The sequence below is a fragment of the Diadema setosum genome, chromosome 2, assembly GCF_964275005.1.
Source record: "Diadema setosum chromosome 2, eeDiaSeto1, whole genome shotgun sequence".
In the NCBI taxonomy this organism is placed as follows: Eukaryota; Metazoa; Echinodermata; class Echinoidea; order Diadematoida; family Diadematidae; genus Diadema; species Diadema setosum.
Genome location: NC_092686.1, coordinates 4,335,031 through 4,353,535, shown reverse-complemented (window position 1 = coordinate 4,353,535; position 18,505 = coordinate 4,335,031). Strand labels below are relative to the sequence as shown.

Below are 18,505 nucleotides of genomic sequence, written 5' to 3'. Positions count from 1 at the left end.
GTCCAATTGTACTGAGTTACAAGTAATTTTAAACTTTAGAGTCTGCTCTTTCAAAATCTGCCTTTTATTAAAAACCCTGTCTGGTGACTTTGTGCTGATTTTGTGATGCAGGGTCACGCTACTCAAACCAAGAAATGCCCAAAAATGCTTCTTTGGGGCAGTGCATAGTATATTCTTGGGGGAAGCATTTCAGGAAAGGATAGTTTGGAGTCTGTAATGACCTTAACCCAATGAAGACAAGTCCTGAGTATACTCCGGCACGTGTCTATGGGGAAATGTGTGTTGTAGCAAAATCAGCCCATCCTCAGCGGGTTAAACAACCTTTCAGAGGGAAGTGGTTCTCTGTGAAATACCACCAAGTCATGGCAGTGACCAGTTTTTGTGCTTTGAGATGCTTTTTTTAGATACGAAAGATAACATGGGAGACCTATCCTGTCTTTGTGGGTCCAATGCTGTGCTGTAATTCCATGCAAAAGGGCCTGTCACATATCCCAGAACTCGTGACTTCAGCACTTTCCGCAACAAAATTTATTTTCACTCAAATATTCTTGATTGATTTTGAGTTATGCTCACATGACAATAGCATTTTATGTCATCCTCAATCCATGGCCACACTTTCACTTTACCCCATACTACATGAAGCCATTGATGTATTGGGACTGTTCTTCCCTTTACGTGACCAGGTACCGGTATCTTACTTTTAATAGACTCTGGTCAGTTTGAAAATTGACAATAAATGGACAGTTGAGAATAAGGGCATTAAATTGTCACTAAAGCCACAGTGTTCGAGGCACCGTAACACCCTTATCATTCTCACGCGACGAAATGCTGAATAATCAAATATAAATTGCATAAAGTTACACATAGCATTTTTTTTCCTACTTAATTCATCCTATAGGTCACTGTCTCAATACTCACATAAAAAAAAAAAAAATAAATAAGCAAATAGCATGGAAAGACAATCTTATAAAGTGTAGCGGTCGTAATTTTGGAAACCCACTACAGGTGCCCATCAGACCATATGGCAGGGCCTTCTCAATGTTATCTCTCAGGGAAAAAAAAACAAAACAACAACAAACAATTCATTTGGGGAACTGGCTGTACCATGCATAATATTTAAGGGGAGGATTGCATTACCTTGGAAGTAACGGATTAAAATCTCAGTGACCCTTTCATTGAAGGATGCCTATTCATGTTGAAAAATAAAAGGATTACTATATAATTGTTCCTCACTGCTTTAAAAGCACGACACTTGTCTGACCTTTTCGTTCAATGTTGTCATCTGGTTTTTTTGACATCGCATACAAATCCTCAGACAGTTTGGAGATGGATGTTTAAGGAAAAATGGCGATTCCTACAATTACTTTAAATAATAAAAAATAAAAAATGGTAAGATCAAGACATGCTTTTCTCAATCCTGGAAGTACTGATACCGGTGTACTCGATAACCTACATGTAACTTTATTAATGGTTAATGCAGCACTAACTGTTGAACAGAGAAGAATTTAAAGGAGACATCCACACACCTGTACAATCCCACTTCTACGTACCATACATGCAGTGATATAGTCACTGCTTCAGATTTGGAAACTTTAGGGCCCTCCTCGACATATGTTGCTCACTAGATATAACGGAGAGAAAGAACGCAGGTGATGAGTTGGTGTCCGAAGGTCTACGTCTAGGACAAAGGATCGGCTCCAGGGACGAGATGACACCCGACAGGCGAGAGGGTCATCATCAGGGGCAGAGGACACTCATCCCGGAGCGAGTCCTGCTGACGAGCTGTCTCTTGAGGTCGTTGCTGGTGATCGCGTGCCATGCATACTTGGGGTTGTTTAGCTCGCGGTCCACCTCGGCCATGACAAGGAGGTTGAGGCAAACACCATCTGCCTCCCCGTGCGGCGTGCCACAGTGCTCCACGCACACGATGTACTGGGGACCGTACGTGTTCCTCCCTTTAAATGCCTCCTGCGAGGGGGACGAGAATTTGATGCAATTGGGTAAGTATATGAAGCAGAACACAATCTCTGCATGTGGCAGGAAAAAATTTTCTTGCACTTAACCCCAAATATCAAACTCTCAATCATGCAGGGCAAGCACTATACTTCCTTTGCAGGCATTTTTCATAAATTTTAAAGTCTGTTTATCAGTTTAGGAAAGTAAGATGCTTTGGTGGAACTGTAGACCACGTGTTTGAGCACCAGCACTTTTCTTTCAAAGTGGCTCAATTCAGTGAACACAGCAATCTGTTACAGTCTGCCCTCCATATATAAGTACAATTTATATTTATTGTATCTATCTAAGTATCCATTTAGCTATCATCTATATATCATCTCTGTATCTCTATCTACAAGAACTCTACACATTTACACATATTACACACACAAAGACACACACAACACACAAAGACACACACACACACACACACACACACAAAATCATTGTGCTAATAGCTTTGTGTGTAGTGCGAATTGACACAGAGTGGAACCTTGTTATAATGAGATCGGAGATCCGATATTGCGAGAGACCTGGGCACCGTTTCATGACAGTTGTCAGCCTCTGACAATCACCATAGTAACAGTCAGGTAATCAAAAACCAAGGATTTTTCTGAACTTGTCAGAACTGACATCTTTCATGAAAGGGTGCCCAGGTGTAACGAGAAAATTTTGCAGGTCCCAATCCTTTCATGTTCTTCTGTTTGTTTGTTTGTTTGCTTGTTTTTTATTCCTGGGGGCCCATTGCATAAAAGTTACTACTGTGGTAACTTTGCCATCCAATGGTAACTACTATGGCAACAATACTCAACAGCCAATCAAAATCAAGAACTCCATGGAAGTTACCATTGGATGGCAAAGTTACCATAATTGCAACTTTTATGCAACGGGCCCCTGATGTAACAAAGACATTTCAGCGGTCCAAAGCAGCTCAATATAACAAGGTTCTTCTGTACCCAATTTGTCTCCCTCACCTTTTCCAGTCTATGCAAGGAGTCTTCAGCCTGCCAACCATCTCGGATGACGGGAAAGTGTAGAGCACCCTCGGTGCTCATCAGCACATCAAATGAGTTTCTAAAAATAAGACACAAAGACTCCCTGATCACTGGAAGGAAGCACAGATGTTTCCACATAAAAACCACACACCCAGCATTAACCCGTTAAGGACGAGTTCTGAGTACACTTGGGCAAGTGTCTATGGGAAATGTGTGTTGTAGCAAAATCAGCCCATCCTCAACAGGTTAATAAAGAAAGAAAGAAAGAAACAAACAACAAAAACAAAACAAAGATAAACAAGCTAAAACCAGGTTGGCAGAAGAAAGAAAATACTTTGTCTGTCTCTAAGCTACAATGTTCTCTTTCCCACCCCCAAAAAAACAAAAAAGTTGGCCTACTAAACAGACAACCCATAAGAGAGACTAGAAATGTCACTATGGCGACTGGTATGCCTCCGCCATGATGCATGGTTCTCCCAATAAGTCTATAGTGCGCCTTGACAATGCGTGATGACAGTTTCACATAGTTGGCAAAAAATTAGAATGACATATTTGTCACAAATGTGGTGATTGTTCATTTTCTTTGAAGTAGGTTTAATTGGATCAATGGTTACATTGTTTAAGAGAACAGGTAAAATTGTATTAGAATCAGTGTCACGCAGCACATGCACATGTTCTAAGTTCCATGAGGATACCTTTGACCATTTCCAAGATATGGAGAAAAACATGAAATTTTAGCACTTTCACATGACCGTTGACCTCACATCCCAAACTTTTCTAAATAATCTTTCTCGAGTAATACATGTATACCCTAACTGTCAAGAAAATACCTTCAGGCATAGCATAGATATGAGAGAATAATGAAATTGTGAGCACTTGACCTTGACCTTTGCCCTTGAGCATGTGCGCACCAAAGTTGATACGCACAACTGCGTCCACTCATGCATATACATGCCAAGTCTCATTAGGATATCTCAGACAGTTTTTTAGTTACGGTGTCCACAAAATTCATTACAGACGGACGGAAGGACGGAAGGAAGGACGGACAACCCGAAAACATAATGCCTCCGGCGACACTTTGTGGAGGAGGGCCGAGGCATAAAATGAAAAAAACATACCAACATTCTGAGCACACAAGCCTGATGCAAGACAAAGCAAACAATGCAAACAAAGCTACATATTTAACACACTCTCTCCTCATCCCCTAAACCACCTCCCATTCCCCCCCCCCCAAAAAAAAAGGCCGACATTCATGAATGCTGCTGATATTTTGGTGACCTTCAAAAAAGTACATGACACCTTTATTCCTGCAAAATCTAAACATGGATCAAAATTTGTAGAAAGATGTTGATGGGGCAAATTTGCTCACAGAGTCCACATTCCAGTGAAAAAAAGATGGAAATCAAATCTGCCATCTTCACATATGCACCATTTACAAGTTGCTGTTAGTATTTCTGCACACAACATGTAGTAGGAGGCAACATGCTTTCCTAAATTGATCGCATTCCACTGACATTTAATCTCTTTCAGAACACAAACTGCCACACCTATCAATATGGACAAATTCAGTCGGTGGTTACCTTGAAAGCTGGTTCGCTTACCTTCACCAAACAATTGCTTACAGCTTCAATAATCGCGACATCGTGCCAGTGCAAAACACTATTCATAGGAGACTAAAGGCAGGTTTCAGATGACGTATTTCAAGGAGCAAGTATGTGTGGGAAGTAGTTCCTCACAGAGCAGTAAAAATTCTACAATTATCGTATAACAAAATGAACACTCATAAATGCAAACACACACACATACACACAATTTCTATTGTTATAACAAAGCAATTCTGACATTGTGTGCTGCTTCGTATAAAGGTCAGTATAGGATCCCTCCACAATATCGCATCCACCACATGATCTCACCTTACATTTTCCCTTTCTTATGTTTGAAATTTTGATCCGAAACATACAACAAATATACTCTGCCCAATACGGTATTGAGTTTCTGGTTAAAGCTATAGGCCTCAGTGCCTCCAAAAGTATTATTCATTGAGGGGCTGTGAAAGTCAGAGCTTTCTGTACACCCGGGAAGATCTGGCTTCACAATTTTTATTTGTATTTTTATATATTTATTCCCCTGCCAGGATAGCTCTATTCATCAGAAGTTGGATTCCATATGAAAGGGCTACTTGAATAAAATAACAACTGCATACACATAAGTGAGGCATTTACAAAAAAAAAAAATATATAATATATATATATATATATTTACGGATGGTAGCACTGACACCATTTTGGTAGATATCATGCTTTCCTGGGTGGTTGTCCCCTTTCACATCTATGTAAAAATCCACTGTGTACACACGTTGAGAGAACTCATATTTACAGAGGAGGGAGCTTCAGATTGTCGCAACATGGACGTTCAGAGGAAAAAAAAAAACCCTGTTCTGTGCAAAATCGATTTATTTATATTTCGCATTGTCTGAGTTTTCAAGACGCGTTCTGGGCAATTTTTGTGTCGGCTCAATTCATGATTCATGATGCAGGGAGCAATTTGATGCACTGATCATATGTGACCGTGCATCACAAAACGAACAAAAAGTCGCACACACTGGATTTTGTGTGAGGACTGAAATTAGGTGAAATGGGTCAACCGAGCCGATCTTGACTTTTTCATATTTTCTGGAACAGCAAGTCTTCTTCTACATTATGCTAAAATTTGGGATCATAAAACGGGCAGGAAAGTGTAGTTTCTAGCAGTTTATCTCGAACATCTTTTTTGGCAGAATAGTGTGATTAAGTGTGTCTTTAGAGTCCTCTTTTCATTTCTTAAAAACCTTGTACAGACTCTCCACTTTGAACTCCTATGACTTTTTAAAGAATGATGCTACTACTTTGAAATTTGGCATTAAGGACAGAGTGTGTTAACAAGGCATGCTCAATTTCAGTTTGATCTGATAATCCCTTCATTGTTGTTACTCCAGTGGTTTACATCCCGTTTTTTGTCCCATTCATCGCACAGCCAGCACGGCTTGGTGAAGATTAAGCGCTTGAATAGACACTGTACTTCAGAGCCTCTTTTTTCAGTTCACACTTTTCCTGAAAGTGTGCTTTCTTTCCAATACTTAGATAGGTTAGGAAAGTCCATTTGATTTGAGTTATACATCATTTTAAAGCTTAAAGTCTCTTCTTTCAGAATATGCTCTTAACTAAAATTTCATGTCTGGCGACTTTTTGTTTGTTTTGTGGTGCAGGGTCACATATGGGCATACTTGTGAAACAAAAAATTTGTAAGCTCCACCATTGCCTGTCTGTATTTACCCTGGCTTTCCTGTTAATATGCAAGAATTCAGCCCCATTGCATGGCATTCAAAGGTACATAGGCACAGCGGTGGGGCTTTCTTTCAGAGTATAATACTAGGCACAGCGGTGGGGCTTTCTTTCAGGGTATAATACTTGTGAATGCTGCCCCACCAAAACGGCGTTTAGGCTACACGTGACTGATACAGGGGCGGGGCTGATTTCTGCAGCAAAGCAACCTTCTTCATTTTTTTTTTCTTTTCTCCTTTGTTTTCTTCTTTTCATTCTCCCTTATGTTCTTGGAAAGACTTCCTAACATTCCTCTACTACTTTAACCACAGATACAACTATAACCTAATCCTAAACCTAACCTAACCTTGCTTGCTAATGCTGCACAAATGCACACTACGGTGGGGGCTATTTCATGATTTTGCCATTATATGGGGGGCTCATTTTAGTTTGAATAGGTTGCGTCCTCGCGCAATCTAAAGCTACTTTGCAACACAACACAGGGAGAGAGGAGAACAGCCAACGCAATTGTCCTCATACAATGTCCACATCACAACTAAAGCTCCCTAGTGTGAAATGGGGAGGAATGTGAAGGGATGGGATGCAACTTACTGTCTCTGTCTAACCATAACGATCCTTATGCACATGTGTTTGTGGGGGTGAAGCACCGGCATGAGGGCAGGGTGCCTCTCTGTTGCCGAGTTCTGCTGGTAGACCCGGGCCAACTCAATGACAGGAAGAATATCCCTAGATCTGAAAACAACAACAACAGACAAACAGTAATAAGATGACATGCCAGATGCTGTAAAGGCCATATTCTACAAATCCCAGCAACAGTTATCAAAGCTTTCCCACCACAAACCATAGGCAAGCATTCAAAATCTGAACTATTGCAACTGCACAGACTTATAAACTTGCTCAAATGTGCAAGAGTGTTTGCTTACAAATCTTTATGAACGAGAATATCCAGAAGAATGTTGGCTTAAAGATATCAACATGGATATTCAAAACAAAACTAACTGATATTCGATTATTCACCAACTGTCTTCAGTCACTGCAATTGTCAACATGCATCTGCATCAAAAAAACTTATCTGATTTCAGTTGACCACTCATTTGCATACCTAAAACAATTTCTGCTTCTGAATGATTGCAAAAGAATATACAGCTACATTTTCTTTTTTAAAGCTGCACTGTGAGTACAAAATAACCTTCATGCATGATATACTGGCAGAGACTATACACTGAGAACAGCTTCAATATGACCTCCTATGAGAACCCACATCAAATGTTGGATCCACAATGATGATGTAACATCCACATCATAGAATGTTTTGACCACATGATGACAAATGGATTTCCTTAGTTCCCTTCCCCTCAAAAAACAAACAAACAAACAGACAAACAAAACACACACACATACACTGTACACACACACACAAAAAAAAAAATCAGAATTCACACAATGATTCAATTAATCATTTTTGGATGGGTAATGAAAATGATAATGACCATAGTAATAGAGGTGATGAATAAAACTAGTAATTATGATAATTGTAATAGCAGTAGAAGCAAATTATGTTGATGAAGATATGAAGACAAGATTGATGATAATAAAGATGATGATGATGATGATAACAACAACAACAACAATAATAATAATAATAATAATAATAATAATAATAATAATAATAATAATAATAATAATAACAATACTACTACTACTACTACTACTACTACTACTACTACTAATAATAATAATAATAATAATAATAATAATAATAACAATAACAATACTACTACTACTACTACTACTACTACTAATAATAATAATAATAATAAAAATGTCATTATTAAAGCCTTAATCAAGACAACGAAAAGATGTGAAGAAGAAGGAGACAAAGATCAGGTAGAAATAAAGACAAAATGTACTGAACAAAAACCGCTAACCCTAACCCTAACTACACGCATCTTTTCTCTCTACTAAGTGTTCTGAGATGGAAACATGCCTCACGAGCACAACATCCAGAACAAATGTGATGGCATAAGTTACAAAACTGCATCCCAACGGATTAACCAAAATCTGAGCAGACCTGAGTCTGAGATTAGCAATCTCCATCACGGAGCACCACTTCGCTTGGAGTGACTCCGAGTCTGCCTCATTCTGGGTCTTGAGAGATCCACCTAGGATTCAGGTTGGGGGGGGGGATGAGGAGAACATCAAAAGAAGTCTTTGAAAAAAGGCTGCTGCCAAAGATCGAGAACACTACACAAAAGCAATATCAGAGGAGAATGATACCTAAATATACAGAATATTTGGATTGAATGAATGCAGCACTATTACCAAGAACACAGTGGTGAAGATTGAGGAAAACAGAACAATTCTTCCCAACGTTATGAATTTTTTGCTGCCTCCATCACGGGGTGAAAAGACTACAATGCTTTGTGACGTCACTGCAGGACGATGACATAAAGAAAATATATCGGTAAGGCAATGTCAATATACAGTCAACGTTGCCTAAGTCGAATCTATCTGGGCTGAAGAAATAGCTTTGATTTCTGGAAAATTCGAGTTTTAATATGAGGGATTAAAATCAATAGAATATAAAGAGAAGAGGACTTGAAAAGGCCTTTGACTTGGGCGATTATTCAACTTATGCCAGGTCGACTTAAACAAGGTTAACTTATTTCATTTTTGTAGTAAATGAAAGAGCACTTGACAAGCCTCATTCAGAAATCAGGGGGAATAATATTACCCATAACATGCGTGTATAGCCAGTATTACAAGTCAAGGGAATGTCTACTTTTCATAACAAAAATTAGCTTTGCTAGAATTCTGTTTATATCTTCTATCCTTTTTCCACGCTGATGCTACAAAACCGCTGAAGTCTTCTCATCCTGCCTTCGATGGCACCGAGACTTTTAAAACTGTTACATCTTTGACAGATTGTCAGATTTTCACCCAAAAGTATCTGATGTGTTCTGATATTACTGCATTCACTCAGTCTACATAATAATATTCAGGCATCATTTCCCTTTAACCCTATTCCCACCGGGGTTTTTTTTGAGGGACTTGAAACCTCCGGGGGGGGGGGGGGGGGGGGGGGGGCTGATAATGATTTATTTTAGCCTCATTATGCTTTAAAAAGTTTCTGCGACAAATTTTGACAAAAAACAACAAAAACAAAAAGTGAAAAAATAAAGAAATATATAAGAAATTCAATAAACAACAAAATACATAAGAAATAATTATGAAGCCGAATTTTTGCTTCAATATCATTGTTGAGGATACCGAGATCTGAAGGGGGGACCAAAAAAGCCCCCCCCCCCCGGAGGTTTCAAGTCCCTCAAAAAACCTGGTGAGATTAGGGTTAATACAAGAAAATTAGTCAGTGTTGAAGGTGACTTCACCATTTTCGGGTAATGTGTGGATATGTAAGGCATCCATGGATGAGTGCTAGTAATTGTAGAATATAACTAGAAATGTCGCTATGGCGACTGGTATGCCTCCGCCATGATGCATGATTCTCCTTATAGGTCTAGATAGTACATGTGGACAATGTGTGATTACATTTTCACAAAATTGGCTAAATATTAAAATGACAAGTTTGTCACAAATGTGTTGAATGTTCACCTTCCTTGACCTAGGTTTAGTTGGATGAATAGGAGAGCATGTATGATTTGGGATTTAAGGACTTTAACTTGACTTTGACCAATTCATACGTTTATGCATTGAGTAATTTCCAAGGTATGGAGAAAGAGTGTAATTTCTGTATTGAATAGTAAATTGTTACCATTTTCATCTGGCCTTTGACCCTTAAATTCATAAGATAATCACTGTCAGGTAGAACATGCATGAATATGTAGAAAGTTTAAAGATAACTTGAGCCACTTCCGAGATATGGAGGAAAAACTTAGTTCAGCACTTTCACTTGATCTTTGACCTTTTGACCTTTGAAGCAAGAACAAAAAAAAAACAAAAAAAAAAACTTTCCAGAGAATCTCTATTAGGTTATACATGCATACACAAAGTGTAAAAAAAAAAATAATAATCCTGCTGGCATTGCATAAACATGAGGGAAATAGTAAAATTTTGAAGTGTTGCCCTTGACCTTTGACCCTGACCTTTGGCCCCATGAACCCTAAATTTTCTAGATAATCACTGCCAGTCAGTACATGTATGTTCCATGAAGATACCTCGAACAATTTCCAAGGTACAGAGAAAAAAGTGAAGTTTTAATATTTTTACTTGACCTTTTGACCTTTGATCTTTGACCTCATGACCCCAAACTTTCACCAGAGAATCTTAATTGGGTAATACATGAATACATTAAGTTTCAAGAAAATATCTTCAGGCGTTGAAGAGATATGGTGGAAATAGTGAAATTTTATGTATTTGACCTTGACCTTTTGACCTATGACCTTGAGCATGTGCACCCAAAAGTTGATAGGCACAACTTCACCCCCTAATACACATACATGCCAAGTTTCATTAGGATACCTCGAAAGGTTTTTTAGTTACGCTTGCCACAAAATTCATTACGGACGGACGGACGGAAGGACGGAAAACCCGAAAACATAATGCCTCCGGCATCACTTCGTGGCGGAGGCATAAGAACAATAACACAAGTTACAAGATAAGAATCATGTTGTATACACACGTACACAAAAATTTCATATTCAGAATTTTGAAAGTCATTATTACTCAATATCAACAACCGACTCATTTAAAAAAAAAAAAAAAAAAAAAAAAATATTGAATGGCTCCCTACCACATAATCACGTCATAAACTTGGGCCATGAAGTATTTCATTTTGTTTTGCAATAAAAAATGCATATTATTATCAATCTTCCGCCATACAAACACAATTCGAGAGCACTTCATGCTGGCCAAACAGACATAAAATGAAATAAATTGCTTTGCATCCTCATGGCAGAAATTTACAATAAATACATTGTAGTGATGTAATGTCCTTTTTTCATTGAATCTATCATTTTTTTTCCTCTTTTTTTTTGCATTTAAAAATGAAATTTCCTTCAAAGTCAATCAGAATTTTTGATGACTTTATCTCTCTGTCTCATCTGTTAAAGCCTGTCATAAAAATGTATTCAGGTCTTGGGAGAAAAAAAACAATACAGTGCAAGGTCAATTATGCAAAACCAATACAAAGAAACCCACACATAAAATTCATGTTGCATACTTACACACTGAAAAGATGCTTGGTTTTTTTTTTTTTTGTTTTTTTTTTTCTCTCTTCTTCTTCTTCTTTCTTTACCTACACCGAGTCCAGACTTCTGTATTTTTCTTAGAAATCTTTACAATTGCATTCACTTGTATGTGTGTATGTGTGTGTGTGTGTGTGTGTGTGTGTGTGTGTGTGTGTGTGTGTGTGTGTGTACGTAATTACTGCCCTCAAGAGCTTGTATAAACTTACCTTCATTCTGTGCATGGTATTGCACACACCAACACTTGTTACTCACATGCAAACAAGTCTAACTGTTTAAATCAAAAGCAGATGCTGTAAAATTTGACATTCTTGCTCCAGTAAGATAATTTATGTCTTTTTAAATACCATGGTATTGGATTGATTGACATCACCACATTAACAGTGATATATATCAAGCAAATATATTCACATGCTTTTACTTTTGTGCTAGTTTCTGGTCACATGAAATAGGTGAAAATTTCCACTCACACAGCAGATAACATAAATAGACACCATTATTAATCAAAGAATATTCTGGAACTCGAACATACTAAGTGTAGGCCTATAGATGATTAATAAACAGAATCCACAATATCTGATACTAGATTTTGGCACACATACACTGCATAATAATTCATACCTAACAACAAATTTCTTTGCCTGTTACCAGTGGCAACAGGCAGAGCATATGAATGGGGAGGTTTGCACTTTTAAACTATTTTCTTTTTTCGGTTCTTTGTTTTTTTTGTGTTTATATGTCCTTTTGTTCTACACATGCACGACAGCTACACCAGTTGTACCCACCGGTAATGGTGCCTATGAATGTAAACCGAATCCAGTAGCCAGCCAGAAGAGAACACTCCACTTTAACAATACTTGTTGGTTGGAAGTCAAAGCCGGCTTCTTCTCTAACCTCCCTCTTTACACCCATCTGTGCAGAGACAAGAATGCAGCATGATACAGGAAGAAACATGCAATTTAATGTTTAACCCTGCATCACAAAACCTTCAAAAAGTTGCCAGACGTGGACTTTAGTTAAAAGGGATCGTATAGTTTTGGTTGAGACCTAACTTCAGGTTTTTAACATTTTTGGGGTGAAATAATTATAAACCTCTTATGAAAGAGCATGTAATTCCAAGAGAAATTTAACATTTATTTGATGAAAACTGGTTTTGAAATAAAAGGTGAGACCCACTTTTTATTACAATATCTTTGTTTTAATTTGTTTTTGTTTTTTGATTTTCAGCCATTCCAAAACCGAATTTATCAAATAAACTTTGAATTCCTCTTGAATTTGTATGCTCTGTACTATTTCATAAGTGGTTTCTTGTTATCTTGCAAAAATTTAAAAGCCCAATCCTCATCTCCACCAATACTATACCATCCCTTTAAGGGTAGATTCGGAAAGAGCCGACTCTTGGCTTTAAAATGATGTACAACTCAATGCAAATGGACTTTCGTAACCTATCTAAACAATGTTTAAAAGAAAGTAAAAATTCTGGAAGAATATTCACTGAGAAAAGAGGCTTTGAAATCTACAGTCTTTTTAAGTACTTAATTTCACAGAGCTGAGCACTATGCGATGAATGGGATAAAAAAAAAAACATTCTAGAAAAGTCTGTAGCAACCACAATGAAGGGATTATCAGCTTAAACGATTTAGATTTCCTGTCTTATTAAGCCAATTCTATTCATGACTGATACCAACTTTAAATGCAGCAGCAATAGTTTCAAACATTATAAGCACTGAAAGTGAGGAGTGTGTAAAAAAGGGTTTGTAAAAAACCTTGCATTTTCAATGCATATTGTGCTTCCGGTCAAATTTCATATATCGGTACGCATGATTAGTTTTTGCTTTTATCACTTAAAATCAATAATTATTACAAATATATTTTCATGGTTGGAACAGTGTCGCTGACAAGTTTCGCAAAAAAACAAAAAACAAAACAAAACCTAACAAAACACACACAAACACACACACACACAGAAATACACTATTACATTAAAAAAATCAAGAAAAAAAAACAATGATATGCATTTTTTATAGAAACTTTTCTTTTTGGGGGGATGGGGATGGCACAAGTTCTGCCAAGGACACTACAAATACACACCAAATATGCTCCTCTTTGAGTCACTATATAGTGCTTTACATGTATAGCAAATAGTCTGTTTGTACGTATATACAGTACATTATGCATAACTAAGCATTTGAAATTATAAGTTTTCTGAAACATCAACTCTGCGATTATGTAGATTATGTCGCAGGTAATGTGTGTGTCCGATTGTGATTGCGTGATCAACAGCTAACATTTGGAGGGGGAGGGGGCCACAGCTCTATTATTTATCTAGATAGTCCAACCTAGTTATTAAAATGATACTGAACACCTAATGCACATCTAATCTCTTTTTTTGAAGTCATATGATGTACGTATTAACTTCTGTTATCCAACAACTGAATGGCTGAATACAAATTCTATGCATACTATGATTGTGGTATTTTTTTTCCCTTCATTTTTTAAGTACAAGATCTCTTCAGCAGCAAAAGGAAAATATATCATCACATGCATATCAATGGTGATAAAATGCTCCCGAATATAAACTATCGAAATGTCAGTCTACTGCGTGCCACGTATTTTGTATATTTTGTACACTGAGACTACTAAGAGAATTTCCATGATGAGAGATCACTTGATGGAATGGGAAAGAAGTGCTATCAAGGCACTGCAAAAACTAACCACAGATATAGACAATAATACAAGGACTACACTAATAATGCAGTTTTGAGGGTTGTAAGTTAAAAAGCATCATAACACACTTCCTTCATGCTCACTCATCTTTAAAATAGCCTTTATCATTTTCCACAAATGCTCAGAAAGAGCGAGATTTGTTTTTCCTTAATGTGTAAATCACATGACTCGATTCTCACGGCCGACTGTGACCCACACAGAGACTCCAACTCTCCCGTTTTCGATGGGAGATCTCCCGCTGAAAACCCATTTTTGCAAAATCTCCCGTTCTCCCACTTGAGATTTAATTTCTCCCGCCCTGGCTCTGCATCTTTTGTTGGAAAGGATTTCTTACTTATTGCTATCGTATGTTGAAAAAATAAGCCTTAGATAGCACCAGAGAGCATCTAGAACCCTTGGAACTTCGCACACATCAACTTAGAGTATCCCGTTTGCTAGGGGTTTCGGGCGGGAGAATCTCCAGATCAGAAGGTGCTTGGAGTCTCTGCCCACAATGCACCATCTTCGTGCAATGGCACTCTTTTTTCGAAGTGTCAATGACCTACACAGGCAGTCAGTGTGCGGAATGGCTCTTGCACTGGCCACATTGAGACACTTACCTCTAGCGTTTCTTCTCGCTCCAACCTACCCGCTGGCAGGTACCACTTCTCCCGGCAGGACTCCTTGGCTTCCTGTATCATCACCACCCGCCCATCTTCATCCAGGATCACCGCGGCGACGATGATGATGGCGTTGTAGCCCAGGATGGTGGGTTTTGAGTTTTCTACTGGCTTGCGATATATGTCATAGCTGTTCGCGCCAAGGTGAAGGCGCATGACGACAAAGGAATGAATGATGGTATGAATGCAAGAGAACAAGGACAAGAACAAGGAAAATCCCCAAGTACAGCTGATCGATCGAGGGAAGGTGATATAATGCAAATGATGCACCATGAAACTTAGCATGGGAAGACGGCAAACAGTGGTAGAAACTTTTGTACCCACAATGTGTATAACGTACATTATTGTACATGTATGCATGATTGGCAAATTGTCTGATTGGACAACAGTTTGTGAGTGTTTGAGAACTAAAAATGGCATTTCAGCTGTGCAATGTACGAATAATGTCTTGTCTCTCATACTCTCTCTCTCTCTCTTGCAGTCATTTATATCTGTTTCTACAAAGAAACAGAACTGAAAATGTTTGTTAGATCTCACAGGTACCAAAGCTAGGGAGTAGACACACTACAATGGTAAAAAAAAAAAAAAACAAAGTTTTTGGAGTCTTTAGTCATGAAAGACTTAATATTTGAGAAGTCCAGATGAGTCATGCATGAATGAGTACACATTTCATTCATGTTTTTCTGTGTGTGATTCTCTCACTCCCCTCCCCATAAACGGAAACTGTTGCAAGTAGTTCATAAAGCTGCAATCTCACAGAGGGAAATATATCTTATATCATGAAATTAGGCTTCTTTAAATGCATTTTCTTAACTTTCTAAATTTCCAAAACGAATTCGAAAGTACATTTGTCTGTAAAGTACACTTAAGAGTAAATTAGAGCACATTTGTGAGTGTCCCATTGAAAATCTGGGAAATAAAGATTCTTTCTTTCCATTTAGGATCTGGTTTCAGATGTACAATTGCCTATATCTAGAATTCAAAATACTTGATACTGTCAACACTCTCATTAATTCAGTCACGAAAAACTGTCACCTCATAGAGTTTTATTCAACATTTATGAAATGTGTCTAGGTATTTTTTCTTTTTTTTGTGTGTGTACAGGACAGAAATAGATAGTCCAGAATCATGAGTGGGAGATTTTATATTCCCACTATCTGTTACTGAGCTATGAATGTATACTGTAAAGGTTGATATTTTTGCGCGACTACATGTAATTTTTTTTTGCACTCGGCCTGGTAAGAAGAGTTTCGCATGTTTTTAATTCCATGGAATCAAGACATGAACTACTGGAACATATGGCAAGCAAAAATATTTGTGTGCTTTTATTTCTGCACTAGTTTCTAGTTGTGCGAAATGTGCAACTTTTACTTTCAACTTTCAACTTTAACAGTAATGGCAAATATAAGTACACATACATCTGCCTTCTGAAGGAGCGAAATCAAGTGTATTTCAAAGTCCTAGAAATTTTGTATGAAATTCCCTTCTGATTTCCATGAAAATCATTTAATGTTCTACTAAGTGTGACAAAACCAATGATTGTAGAGTTGTCAGCCAGCAAGGATGGCCAATGAAATCAACAAAAATTGCATGCATCATGCATGCATTATACTAGCCCGACCAGAAGCTATGCGCTAGCGCCTTACACTTGTGTACAGCGACAGGGCTGTGTATAGTTAGCATTATGCATGCATTTCACTTTTCAGTGAAACCCCGAGTTTCCCGGATCAAAGTTGCTCATTCACTGAACCCATACATTTGGGGAAAATTCCCCTTCAGGCTTCAAGACATTAAATGTGACCGGATGCAACAAAAGGATCTGAAAGTCGGGGGAGGACAATTTTCTCTTCTACTTTAATGTCATAACCTGACTCATAAAAGTACTTGGTTGCTGAGATATCAATGATTTTATTAGCGCATGTTGAGTGGTTTAGGAAATCAGCGTTTCGAGAAAACAGCCTTCAAAGTTTTCCTTCTGACGCTATCATGATCAAGGGGAAGCACGACAGTTTTCACCGTTTGACAATAGAAGGTACACTCCTAGCAACCTTCGCGATGTTCATTCAAGCTTAGCGCAAGTGGTCTACGCTCGACCAATCAGTAACCAGGATGCTACGCACTGACCAATGAGATCACTCCCTTGTTGCTAGGGGCGGAGTCTAGCTGCGGCGCTAAATCCAAATCTTCCGACACGTTTGTGTTCCGATGAATGTCGGAAAATTGTGGCCCAGAAAAACGCTATTTTCTTGCCTTTCTTTTGATCATTTAGCTTCGAAATTTTGACAGATGATAGAAGATACATTAGACTACAAAATTATGTCAAAAACAGAAATTCGAACATTTTGACGGATTTTGATGATCAGACCTCAAACTCGATTTCCTCAGCTCACCCGTGAGCAACTTTAGGATCCTTTTGTTGTAGCGGGTCACGAATACTTACTTTGTGAGAGGTATACTTGGAGGTTTTCCAGCCAATAGCTCTCCAATGGCAGCATCAATGTCTGCCATTATGGACAAGTGTACGGTTAGAAAGCAAATCCTGTCGGAGACTCACAACCACTTAATCTTCTTGCCCGGTTGATCTCAGCATTGTAAACGGATGCATGTACTGTATGTTCATTCCTGCAAACAGATGGCCAACTTGGAGGATCCCACACACGGAAAAATCTGCTGGGAAAAAGTAACCTGATACTTTTAAATGATACAAATTGCAGCACGAGTTTTGGCTTTTGCTCTTTCCACAGCTGACTTCCAGAACACTTTCTTATTAACACAGTTACAGCTGCCTCAGTGCAAACATTTTAAACATAACCTATAAAGATTTTGATACATTATGTTTGTGATTTTACTTTCAGCTAAGAAAATACAGGGCCACTTCAAAAGAATATCATTATGAGGGGTTAATAACTTTTTGTAATTATTTTAATGTCAACTGCTTGCATATTACAGTTGCACGTTAATTACCCAAGGCGAAAAAAATGGAATGGATACAAATGTAAGGTCCATCTTTCTGTCGATGCAAATTGTAATACATCTGTGGTGAGAGATTTGAATTCTTTTAACAAACAAGATCAGAAGAAAAGAAATGCAAGAGATAAACCTGCGCTAAACTCTGTCTGCACAAAAATATGACATGTAACTTGCAGCATGGACTTGTACATTCAGTCACACATTAAGGACTGTATTTTTCTTCTTTCAGATTGCATTAACAAATTGTAGTGCAATGCAATGCTGATGTATGATGCAGTACCATGTTGTACTCAAAGAAATGTGATATATGCACTGAACCTGCAAGCTCATGGGTAATTCCATGAAGTTGGGGCAGTGTCCATGTAGCATCGTGATATTTAAAAAATACATTTCAGCACAACTCAATATCAATAATGCTATACATTTATTGTTTGTAGGCTTTACATTTGCATTAAGGCCACACATTTTCCTGGAAATTTTGTGCCATTCAGACTCAATTTTGATGAAGTTACTAAACAATATATAACAGTGTCCTGTAGCATCGTGACGTGTCCATGTAGCATCGTGATATTTTGAAATTTGGTCCTAAGAGACAAATTATGGCAATTAGCTTGACCAAAATTTGATGCAATATG

General features: G+C 38.0%; 1 protein-coding gene across 1 annotated transcript; it reads right to left on the bottom strand.

The window, feature by feature from the left end:
* Nucleotides 1-1,737: 1,737 nt before the first annotated feature.
* On the bottom strand, nucleotides 1,738-17,408 carry LOC140239078 (8-oxo-dGDP phosphatase NUDT18-like). Its single transcript, XM_072318978.1, has 7 exons — nucleotides 17,341-17,408; nucleotides 14,841-15,030; nucleotides 12,300-12,426; nucleotides 8,382-8,472; nucleotides 6,902-7,042; nucleotides 2,970-3,069; nucleotides 1,738-1,968 (listed from the first exon to the last, which is right to left on the bottom strand). The coding sequence occupies exons 1-7, from the start codon at nucleotides 17,406-17,408 to the stop codon at nucleotides 1,738-1,740; spliced, it is 948 nt and encodes a 315-aa protein (XP_072175079.1).
* Between the last annotated feature and the right edge of the window lie 1,097 nt (nucleotides 17,409-18,505).

Excerpts from the sequence above, each read along its gene's own strand:
- LOC140239078 (XM_072318978.1), bottom strand. The coding sequence starts at position 17,408 with ATGGCAGACATTGATGCTGCCATTGGAGAGCTATTGGCTGGAAAACCT. Across the intron at positions 15,031-17,340 it reads CCAAGTATACCTCTCACAAA|CTATGACATATATCGCAAGC; the intron begins GTAAGTATTCGT and ends TGGCGCGAACAG. Across the intron at positions 7,043-8,381 it reads ATTGCTAATCTCAGACTCAG|ATCTAGGGATATTCTTCCTG; the intron begins GTCTGCTCAGAT and ends TGTTGTTTTCAG.